The 12,269-nt window shown below is 39.4% G+C and overlaps 1 protein-coding gene across 4 annotated transcripts in view; it reads left to right on the forward strand.

Moving 5' to 3' along the window:
- ano2b (anoctamin 2b) overlaps positions 1 to 12,269 on the forward strand; it is a 78,966-nt gene that overhangs the window by 23,214 nt on the left and 43,483 nt on the right. For all 4 annotated transcript variants that reach the window (XM_063460861.1, XM_063460862.1, XM_063460864.1 and 1 more), the window contains 5 exons: positions 5,679 to 5,777; positions 6,132 to 6,283; positions 6,672 to 6,726; positions 6,820 to 6,871; positions 10,276 to 10,331. In XM_063460861.1, coding sequence (XP_063316931.1) covers positions 5,679 to 5,777; positions 6,132 to 6,283; positions 6,672 to 6,726; positions 6,820 to 6,871; positions 10,276 to 10,331 — 414 coding nt within the window. The remainder of the gene's footprint in view (positions 1 to 5,678; positions 5,778 to 6,131; positions 6,284 to 6,671; positions 6,727 to 6,819; positions 6,872 to 10,275; positions 10,332 to 12,269) is intronic.

Raw genomic sequence — 12,269 nt, forward strand, 5'->3', positions numbered from 1 at the left:
TAATACACCAGCACTGTTTTTTGTTTTTGTTTTTTTTTTTAATTATTTTTTTAATTGTTTTCAGTGTAAAGGTCAAAAATCCAACAACACTTGTGTGTGTAAAACACCTTGCTAGTCTAGACCAGTGTGTTTCAGAAGTAGGCTAAGGTGTATGAAAACCACCTACTCTGCTCCTAGTGCAAAATGAAAGAAATCTTTTTTTTATTTTATATGTATATTTGACTGAGTGAATTGCCATGAAAAACACACTGCACATTATGAAATCCAGTACGAATCAGTCTACCTGGAAACACAACAATACATATTTTGCTAAGATACAATAGCAGTAAATTACTCTGTATCATTTTCAATACCACAAAGAAAAACCAAACATCTCTGGCTTGTCTGATGTAATACTGTGCTTGTGGTTACTTTATCATATCGTATTTCATGAGTGATTAGAGCTGGTAAAATGGCTTTGCACTGTTTCTGCCTAGTTATTGGTAGGCTTTTCTTTATTTTAAAATCTGGGACTTAGCATTTTCTGAACCAAAATAACTGTTAAATCCACTCTGTTAATGTTGCAGATGGGCCACACAAATGACTGTTACAGCTTAGCCTCGACTTTAACAGTTATGTTATTGTTAGCCTTAGCAGCTAGCCAAAACCGTCATGATAATAGACCGCTAATGTGGCTAACACTTAGCTGCTAATAGTTATATGGGTAACATGAAAGTGTATGACGGCCAGGTTAATGTTAATGAAAAGTGTTTAATTGTTAAGTGTTAATACTGAACTGTTTTCAAAACGGGAGCTTTACTCACCTCTCAAAATTTCTCAGTGTTATTTAGTGTTGTCAGCGTCAGCTACGGTTAATGGGAATTGAGTTGTGTGTAGGGCTGCTAAATGTCCCGTTTTAGCCGGGACATCCTGTATAATGAGCAAAATTTGTTTGTCCCTTATTCCAACTTAAATGTCCCATATATTGACCATTACTTGAAATGTCACTTTCTGACCAACAGATTTGCACTCTTACAAATATCTGATTTGACCACAATTATATCAGACGAGTGATTGTGTCCTGGACTAAGATGTGACAAGTAAAAATACGGTGCTGTTTGGTCTGCGCAGCATATTAACCTGGGTAATTGAAGCCTGTATTTACAGTATTTTATTTGAATATTTTTTCTTTTTTGCTTATTTTTCAAAGGAAATGCCCATAGGATTTCTGTCATCACTTAATTTATTTTTCTTTATTGTTTTAGATGAGGTATTGATTAAACTTAATACTAACATTTTACTGGATTTTTATTGTAAGAAAATGAACATACATATTTTCACTATACACACCTGTCTGTGCACTGTGCTTCTGGCACACCAGACTGTCGCTTATTTGATAGTTAAAAAGGTAGCAACCCTAGTTGTGTGTCAACTGCATTGCATTTAGTTTGAATGCAATGCACTTCCTGCATTTAGTTTATTTATTTTTGATGGCTGGAATGAGTTCTTGCTGGGGGCTTCATGATAGGCAAGGTACACCCTGAACAGGTCTCCAGTCCATCACAGTGCTAACACAGGTGAGTTTTTTGCTAATTGATTTTAACAACAAAGAAAAAATCTAGCTACCTACAGGTATGATCAGACCACCTAGAGATCCTTAGAAAGTTACTGATGTCATCCTAACACCTAGCTATAGATGCTGTAAAAGATAGACGTACCTTGTGGATTGGAAAATAAAAGTGCCTCAAACCTGCATCTATCTTAAGGCCACCAGATAGCGATAGCTGTGGTTGTAAAAGAACTTCTGGTCCTATAGAAATCTGACTTGACCTCTGTAAACACTTTCTTTATCTTCTGTTGGCTGCTCCCTGTAGGGGTTACCACAGCAGATCATTTGCCCACGTCTCACCCTCTACTATCCTCCTCTGTCACACCAACCCTCTGCATGTCCTGCTTCATGACATCCATTAACCTCCTCTGAAGTCTTACTCTTTTCCTCCTCTCTGGCAGCTCCATATTCAACATCCTTTGTTCAGTATATCCACTATATCCCTCCTCTACACCTGTCCAACCATCTCAGCTTTGCCTCTCTAACGTTTTCTCTCAAACACTCAACCTGAGTGCTCCCTTTGAAGTACTCATTCTACTCTTGTCCATACTGTCACTCCTGATGAAAATGTTAACATCTTTAACTCTGCCACCTCCAGCATTGCCTCCAAATTCCAATCTTGGAATTTTGCCTATGCCCATGTTTCCCATGGTTCAGTTTGTTGCTTTCTTTTGTATTTTCTTCGTGTATCTCACTCAACCAGTCCCCCCTCATCTCTCTTGATTTCTCTCCACTTCCTGCTATACTTTTCTTCCCAGCCATCCCATCACCCACCTGATCACCCTCTCATAACCCACCACCCTCCTACCCAAAGACGCCCCCGGCTGCGGCCTAGTTACGCCCCCAACAGAGATAAAGAGCTAATTGGAAATCGCTCTACTAATTAACCTTCTCCAGGCTAAAAGGTATTTATATCCTCTGCTTTTTGATGGAGCGATAGCAATGGGAAGAGAGGTTGAGGAGGAGGAAGAGGGAGGAAAGGATTGAGAGAAAGATGATAAATGTTGATTAAGCAGGTGAAACAGAATACTGGTGAGAGGGGCTACAAAAAAAATTCAAAGGAGCAAGTCGAGATGGAGTGCATCGGCAATTCATTGCTTATTTCGCAGTTTTGTGGCAGATGGTCAGTCCATTGTAAGGTTGCAAAATTTTCAGCCATCAGTTTGCTGCTTGACAAACACAGAAAAACCAGGTCCGTGTGAAACCTGCTGGATTGTTTTGTCCTAAATTGACTGAAGTGTCTGCGTTTTTGATGATGGCAGATGGGGAAAGGGGTGAGGGTAAACCCTTGGGGGTGCAGAGGGACCTCGGGGGAAATGTAGTCTCTGGATACGTGTAGTCTAATTTTGTAAAAACTTTATCTAACAATAACACAGGCAGTAGAGTTCAACGGTTCTATCAATGGTACTTATGACAAGGATTACAGTTGATTACGCCAGAAATGTTTACATTTTTTTACTTTTAGTACTATGAATATTGTCATGAATCTAAATTTTGATTTAGACAAGAAAAGAAAACTTTCCTGAAATGATTAGATGAATTGTGGGAGTATCAAAGGAGATTGAAAAGGAACTGAAATATAAATCAAGAAATGCCCACAAAAATAGGCCAGGCACTGCAGATTGTATAACACGTGTCTCTTAGGATATTAACCTAATGTTCAGGGGTTTCTTGAAACTCTGTGAGGTCTATAGTATTTTCAGTGTTGCACAAATGTGGTCTACACACATGCAGAGTATCTGATTAAAGAAAGGAGACAAAAAAAATCCAAGTATGATATGACTTTGTGATTTTGTTTTTGAGGAAAAGGATCTAATATCTGCTAGAAGGAAAAACTGTGTCTGGTGTCAAATATTTTTAGTTGCTGTTTCCCCCTCGACTAAAGATTTCTGGGAATTGCTAAATGCTAATATTTCAAATATTTATTTCAACATATAACTGTTATACAAAAGAGCTGAAAACCATGAGACCATGTTTCACAGGTGTGATAACACTGTTGTCCTGCAGTGGAGTAGCTCCCTTTATCTGAACATAAAACTTCTCATTAAAACAAAAACTTCTATTTTGGTCTCATTCATCCCTATAACAGTCATTGTTTAAGCAGCCATCTGGCTCATCCATGTGATCTTTAGCAAACTGCAGATGGGCAGCAATGTCCTTTTTTGTTTTAATCCTGCCATGCACACCACACATTCAGTGATGTCCCGGTGATGGACTCATAAACCTAAAACAGTAGACCAGTTTTAGTTGCAGGCTTTTGCTTGATTAGATGTTGCTCTGGACTTTAACACCTCTTACTCGTGGAATGATCTTTGTTGATCGACCACCCGTGAGGAGAGTGGTAGTGGTCTTCGATTTCCTTGATTTTTACAGTATCTGTCTGTTTGGGATGAATTATGTAACCCTTGCTTATCAGACTATAGTCTGATAAGCATAAACAACCTCTCAAGTCCTCAGAAATGTAAGCTTTTTGCCATGACACATAAACATACTGTGACGTGACAGATCAGTGTGTAACAGGACAGCAACAAGGTGAAAGCACTTCAATTTCACATTCAACTCAGTCTCCTCGTACTTTAGTGAGATAATTTACTTGTGTTTCTTTTAGTTATTTTTCTTCTATTTTTGGTCATTTGTAAATGGTAAAAGTACATTTTGTGTGTGTGTGTGTGTGTGTGTGTGTGTGTGTGTGTGTGTGTGTGTGTATATATGGATTATTTATAACAAATACATCTTATTAAAGCGAGGTGAATCTCAGGTGCCTTCACATTCAGCTGTATGCGATGTGTGGGACTAAAGTCTGTGTGGATGTGACAGAGGGAGAGAGATGATAATGAAATAAGAGCAGTAAGAGTGACAGTGAGGCAGTCAATCAGTCAGTGAAACAGTGTCTAGCGGGCAGCACAAGCTACAGTAATATATGTGAGGAGGGGAGGGTGGTGAGGGGGAGTGAAAGATCTCAGGAGAGTAGGAGTCGAGAGGAGAAAGGGAATAGTTTCAGGTTTCTGTCATTTGCCATACCACCTTTCTCTTTTCACTTCCCCCCTCTTGCAGAACCTAATGGGGGGGTCTAAGGAGGGTAAGGTTACCTGGCTGTCATCCCCCACTGACTCCGCTTTCATTTCATTTACACTCTCACTCACACTAAAAACCAGGTCCATCAGGCCTGCTGCAAACAATTTTTTGAATTTATTTTTGGAACAAATTTCTTGGAAATGTGTTGCTTCACTTATACTTTCTATTTATATTCAGCCACAGGAATCCAGAAGAAGTTTTGTCATTGCGCTCGTATTTAGGAATTCAATCATGTATCTCTTGGTGCTATTTGAAGCAACCAATTATCAAATTTTGCTAATGCATATTAATATTAATATACTAATTACCGTGTGGGCACTGGAACATGATTCATTATGTAAGATGAGTCAGAATTTCATCTTACATACAATTAATATGTTACATTTGAAGTTGGAGGTAAAAATACAAAAAACAAACCTCCAATGTGTTAGGAACAATCTGCACCAAACTGCAAACGGCTCCAGGCTTTGCTGTAGGAGCACAGGACACATCTATCTTTAATAGATATCAGAGGAATGCTGCTGGCTAAACAGGCTAGCCAAAGCTTTTCCATAGGTCAGAATGATGGCAAGGATTGGTTGCACCTGGCTTGGATTTCAAAGAAAACTCGGTGTTGAATGCAAAATGTTGAGTTGGCCCTTGCAGATGTCAACTGTAAGGCCTCAAGGGAAAAAGCACTGAGAAGCGAAAATATCAAGTGAGGAGCAGAATGTATTTGGGTCTCTCCTGCTAAAACAAAGTCTGCTGTATTGGATTGCAAAGCAGTATTGGCAGATGGTCTGGTAAGCCATTTTTAAACAGCAGGTACTGTCAGCCAAGCAGTCTGCTGATACATTTCCCCGAGCATAAAAAGTTGAGGGCAATACAGCATTATTGGTAGAAAACAAGCTCAGTCATGGTAAGTGCTTGTAAATACTGAATCATGGGTAATCAAAACTGTGTTTGGATCTGATTAGCATGTTTAATTTCCCAAATTGCTTACATAAACACAACTGAATTTTTTTTTTTTTTTCAGTTAAAGAGCCATGGCCCCAGCTTTACCAGAGTCCACGCACCATGGCCAGTATTATGTCGAGAGGCCGAGTTTCTCAAGATTAGAGTCCCCACCAAGACGGTAAGATCAGAGTACCTCACTGTAGCAGTTTCTTGTTAGGTTAGCAAACAGCTGAAGTTGATATTGTGTCTCTGTAGTTATTTTTTTCCCCGCCAAGTATAATGGCTATTACAATAAACTTAAGGGTTTTAGCATTTTAAGAAATTAAATCTAAGACTTTGGTATGCCAGTTTATTTTTTAATTCAGTTAAAAGTACAGAGACAGTCATACCCATAATTATATTTACACGTGGGGTTATTACTGCAGTATCACTCAGTGTTAGGTCTTTAATTCTCAGACAGTGTTAAGTTCTTTGGATGTGTGTATCTAACAGGTAGTAACATGGTTAACTCTGTATGTTTTGGTTACCCCAGAGTTATGAGCTCAAAGAGGAAACTGGTTTCGGCTCCAGTATGAGCACAGTGTGGAGAACGCTGACCAAGCCTTTCCAGCCTAAAGTACCACATCAAGATCATGGACGCACCAAATTTCTTTCACACTGCTTCTCCAGGGACAAGCTACACTTGTGAGATAAATATGAACACAGATTTATTTTCTGTAGAGCCTTATTTTATGGTTTCACTATAAAATAAGACTAAGTAATGATAAGAAAAAGACAGTTGGTCTGGTACCAGGGCTGGTCCTTAGTTGGATCTGACTATGGATGCTATGGTCACAGCCTTCCATTAACCTAAACAACAAATGATGTCAAATCATTTATTGTGAGGAAAAAAAAAAGTCACTACACTTTTTTTTTTTTTTTTTTTTAAACCACAAAATTGGAACGCACAGCCACCTGTTTGGTGTTGTTGCAACTGTATTTTGTGCTTAAAGTTGAAAAGACTATATTTTGCAAAAACCTTAGCAGCCCTGCCATAGTGTACCATAGTGTTCATTAGTTGTGTTTCCTTCAGGTACAACATCACATCTAAAGACACTTTCTTTGACAATGCTACAAGGGGCAGAATAGTAAGTCTCTATGTTTACATCACTCCCTCCTGTATCATATTTTTTTCAAGATTAGTCAATTTTTCCAGTCTAACAAGCTGAAATGTTCCACAGGTTTATGAGATCCTGAGACGGACGGTGTGTGCACGAACCTGTCAAACCATAGGTGAGGATACAAAGCATTTAATTAGAAGTTTGCTGTGCCTCTGCTTTATCAGTGTTTAAATGTGTATTCCAATAGACTCCAATAGCAGATCTGAAGTGGTTTACTGAAGGCATCAGTGTCTAATAGAAGTCACTAAGTTATTCGCTCATTTTTTTTAATTGTCATGTTGCTAGTCTAAAATAGTTTGCAGTATAATTGATCTCATTCACCTGTGCTGGAAAGCAGCAACACTCCTCCAAGCATATCCTTCCCAGCCTCCTGAAATTTGGTCAGCCATTGGTTACTCCCAGAACTAACTCATTTTAGATTATTTCTACACCAGTGCTTCTTACCAGATGGTGTGGAGAGACACACTGGTATGTCTTGAGGAAAGTTTATGTGAATTTATCATTTGCTAGCATAGTGTCAAGCATTTTTTTTTTAATGCAAAGGGATCTGGTGTTCCAGATGACATAAAGACTCTCTTCTGCAGATATAAAAACAGGTGTTGCTGGAAATTTTGCTTTGCTCTTTGGTGTGCCATAAAAACCTCTAAACCACTGGTCTACACCAGAGCCTATGACAATAATACCCTGCTTCAAAATATGTTTGCATTCAATATGGATGTGTAGGTTCTCAGTCATCCAGATCATGGTAATCAAAGGCACTCGGAAGAAACGTGACTGGACTTTCTGTAGGCTTCTACTGCTGCAGATATGTGGATGACACCTGGGTCAAAATCAAAACCCAAGAAGTAGAAGCCTACACTGTTCACCTCAATTCAGTGGATAGAAACATAAAGTTCACCAGGGAAGACACGAAGGATAATAGTTTGCCATTTCTGGACTGTGCTGTGCACATTGAGGAGAATGGAAACCTCAATATTGGAAGTTTACCAGAAGCCCACACACAGACCAGTACCCACTCTTTGACTCCACCGCCACCCTCTGGAACACAACATTGGAGTAATGAGAACCCTAGAACACCGGGCTGAAAACATTCCCTGTAAGCCAGAAAGGAAAGAAAAGGAACACACACATGTAAAGAAAGCTCTTTAAACAGGTGGTTATCCCAATTCGGCTTTCATCAAATCTGTAAAGATGCACAGGATAAAGGTCAGAAACCAACTAGGAAGAAGCAGAATGACAAATGAAAGAACATTGTCTTGTCATTGTCCACTTTGGGGTGGCTTACAGCACCAACTGTCTGCCAACTTACAAGCCAGTTTTGAGATCCCTTCCCAGACACCTCAACGCCCACTCACATCTTCTGTGACTTGATCTCAATAGGTCACATGATCGGGTGAGCCAAGGTCTCACAATAGTTTTACCTGAAACCTCTGCTGATAATGACCCACACCCTTTTTCACACCTTGGCTCATGTGATGAGGCACGGACCTCTTAAGGGACACTCCCACTAGGGATTAAATACCCGGGTCTCTCCACCATTTGGTCTTAGAAATCAAGAAGCTTCTCTGATGAAGGTGAAACATCTTCAAGAAACCTAAAGAAATCCACTGGCTTTTCTTTCCAAGCTACTTAGATCTGTATACAATACATATACAATACTGAGCATTTTGGTTACACCTCTGGTATAACAGCACATTGACTACACCCGTTTTATAGCACCCTTCAAACAGGGTGTAGCAATCAGGCAACATTTATTTGAGTCGATGATGATAAACTAAATAACACCCGAGCATCTCATATTGTCTTGTTCTCTGTTGTGAAGCATTAAAGGTAAAACTATAGATTTGTAGTTAAATGTTATACAGCAAGAATTCTTAGTTTAGGAAGAAGAAGGTACTAGAAGGTCGCAGACCTATGCAAGCTGTTTGTGCACTAGAGAGATAAAGTGACGTTCAAGTGGTTGTCTAAACAATGAGTGCTGTGCTGCATAGTTGGATGACACAGAGATCATTTTCCCAACAACCTATTCCCACCAGGCCGTTCCTAGAAAGGCTGCTCAATAACATTTCCTTTAACCATAGACACCCATAGGGACATTCAGCAGCTAAGTCAATATGTAAGTTCAGCCGCACTCTTTGTTTGTGCAGTTGTGCGTGACCCATAATTTGTTGAGGTAATCTAGAAAATAAACATGCAAGGCACGCAGATGACGGCTGTCTTAAAGGCTTCATTGTACTTTCATTGGAATTTCCATTAAAATATATCCACCACTGTTTGTCTGTATGAGACATGAAAGAACTGCATGGTATCAGGTATCCCCTGATTCCTTGTTAGTGCAGCTCTTTCCTGTTTATATAACTGTAGCATTTAATTAGACGCAGATTATGGTTGCATCTGCCCGTCGCACTTATAATGTTCATCGGTCCCATATAGATATGCTGATCCCAGTTTCATTTCTAATGTCCACCATATGTCTGGTTGGCTTGCCCATCACAGCAGAAGGTCTCAGCCAGCGGGTACTAATGAAGCTGTAGGGCAAGAAGGGACGAGAAAAATAGAGTTGCATCTTTTTAATCTCTATTTTCTCTCTCTCTTTTTTTTCTCCCCCCCTACGCTCACACAATCCCCACACACAACACACACACCCTCCCTTTCTGTCTCTGTTGCTTTACTCCATCTCTTCTACAAGTGGGTCATACTTCCCGGGTCAGGCTGAGATTAAAGCAGGGGCCACTGGGAGTTGTGGTTGTTTCTGGCTGGTTGAGTGAGCATTCATGTGTAGGTGTATGTGTGTTGGTGATGTTCATTAATAGCACAGCTAATCGCTGCATAGGTCCGTGTCCCCTTTGAGGCACTGATAATTGATTAGTTTGATGGAAGAGGTAGTTGTATGCTGCGTCATGTCATGCATCAGCGTCCACCCCTGACATTGACAGGTAACGGGCAGGCCACGATTTAACGAGTGAAAACTTTCAAGGGCAAAAGACAGAACCAGTCTGTCTGACACTGAAAACCAGACCTTTTAAAATGGTACAGGCTATACAATACGTGTAGGGAAAGAACCATTTTTCTTTTCTTTTTTTTTCTCTTTTTTTTTTTATTTTTTTATTTTTTTATCCTTTTGGGATTGATTCAACAACTCAAATCCTTAAAAAATTGAATCACAAGTATGGAGTGCTGGATATTGGATAAATAAAAGGAGGTGCTCTTTTGCATTGTCTAAAAATTAATTTTCCCCTTAGCCTGGAACAGTTATTTTAACCTCAATCCTTAATTCTTTTTCAATAAAAAAGACTTACACACTTCTTTGTAAGTGCCTCAGACATTTCTTTTTTAAAAGCCCTGCCAGCTGTTTGAGTTTCTGGTTGAAACCTCACTTGCTCTTCCAATGCAAGTAAAAGCTGTCATCTTTTCAGAGGATGCAGTTCACGATGCTTAGCAGGAGAAGGAAACCCCTCATAAATGCCACTCAAACTCTCTTGGGGTTGTCTCACGTCTCTGCTTTCTCTCTTTCAGGCATCAGCACATTGATAGCTAAAGGCGTGTATGACGCTGCCTTCCCTCTTCACGATGTAAGTGCAAAGTCCCCTGAGACGCTGATGGTTTTAGTGTGTTTTACTAGATTTCAATTTTCAGTGAGTGGAAACATTCTTGGAGTAGAAATCTTACACTCTGACAAATGATGTAGCAAAATACTGACTAGTGCAGGGATTTCTCAAGTTTTGAAATTAACGGGTACATATAAGGAAGAATTACCTGTTCTGTGTTAATTTTTGATTATCTAATTATATTTTGTGTGTGATAATTCAATTCAGTATTATTTATGCAGCACCAAATGACAACAACAGTTGCTTCAAGGCACTTTGTATTGTAAAGACCCTACAATGACAGAGAGAAAAGCCCAATAAACATATGACCCCCTTTAAGCTAGCACTTTGCGACAGTGGGAAGGAAGTCTCCAAAAGTTGATTCTGTTCATCTGGACATAGCGTTTTGTGGGAGAAATGTTTCGTCACTCATCCAAGTAACTTCTTCAGTCTGCAGTCAGCTGAGACTGAAGAAGTCACTTGGATGAGTGACGAAATGTTTCTCCCACAAAACGCTACGTTCAGATGAACAGAATCAACTTTTGGAGATTTACTTACCTGGATGATTGAGCATGCATCAAGAAGTGGGAAGGAAGAACTCCCTTTTAACAGGAAAAAACCTTCAGCAGAACCAGGCTAAGGGAGGGGCAGCTATCTGCTGTGACAGGTTGAGGGTGAGTGGAAGGAAATTGGACAAAACATGTACTGAGGAAGAGAGCCAGAATTAAATATCTGATAATTAAATGCTGAGGCAAAAAGAAGTGAGTGTGAAAGAAATGCTAAGTGAATCATGGAAAGCCCCAGCAAGCTGTGTCTATTGTAGTGTAACTAAGAGAGGATTCAGGATCACCTGATCCAGCCCCAGCTAAGCTTTAACAAGAGGGAAAGTTTTAAGCCTGAACTTAGAAGACACTCTCTCTGCTTTTAAGTTCAAGCTGGGAGCTGGTTCCACAGAAGAGGGGCCTGAATGCTGAAGACTCTGCCTCTCATTCCACTTTTAAATATCCTAGGAACCAGAAGGAAATCTGAGAGCAAAGTGTTCTACTGGGGCCTGATTATTTAAGACCTTGTTTGTGAGGACAAGGATTTTAAATATAATCCTGGCTTTAACGGTGATTGAAGAGGAACCAGTATGGTGAAAAAAAAGCTCTGTTTGTAGTGCCTGTCAGTACTCTTGCTGCAGCACTTTGGATCATTTTTCCTAGAACAAATAAATGCATGGAATAGTTTTTCAGCATCACTCTTAGACAGGATATTTCTAATTTTTAAGAGATTGCACAAATGGAAGAAAGAAGTCCTAAATATTTGTTTAATATAATAGAATCCTTACGGTGTTACTTGAAGCCAAGGTAATGAGGCCAAGTGGCCACCAGATTTCTAAGATCCTTAGGAGTGAGTCGAATAACCCCAGTTTGATCTGATTTTAGAAGCAGTAAATTAGAGGTTATCCAGTCTTTTTCTTTAAGACATTCCTGTAGCTTAGCTAATTGGTGTGTATCATCTACTTTCATAGATCCCCTGAGTATCATCTGCATAGAAATGAAAATGTATGTCTAATTATGCTGCCTAAGGGAAGCATGTGTAATAGAATTGGTCCAGCACAGAACCCTGTGGATCTCCATATTTAAAAATCTAAAATCATTTAAATGAACAAATTGGAGTCTATCATATGCCTTCTCTGACCTAAAATGATAATTTCAGTTTCTGAAAAGTCTTTGGCTCTAAATTAAAGATATACACTGACATGGCCCCGTGGTTTAACCAGCTATAAAACTGACAATAACTCTGACATCTAACTTGATTGATATTAACAGTTCAGACAACCTCCTCTTACCACATTATCTGCTCTTAACAACTTCGAATACTGTATTTCGAATGTTTTTAATTTCTGTATTTCTACATGTTTTCCACAAGTGCACTGTG

This window comes from Pelmatolapia mariae, linkage group LG17 (assembly GCF_036321145.2).
Source record: "Pelmatolapia mariae isolate MD_Pm_ZW linkage group LG17, Pm_UMD_F_2, whole genome shotgun sequence".
Lineage (NCBI taxonomy): Eukaryota > Metazoa > Chordata > Actinopteri > Cichliformes > Cichlidae > Pelmatolapia > Pelmatolapia mariae.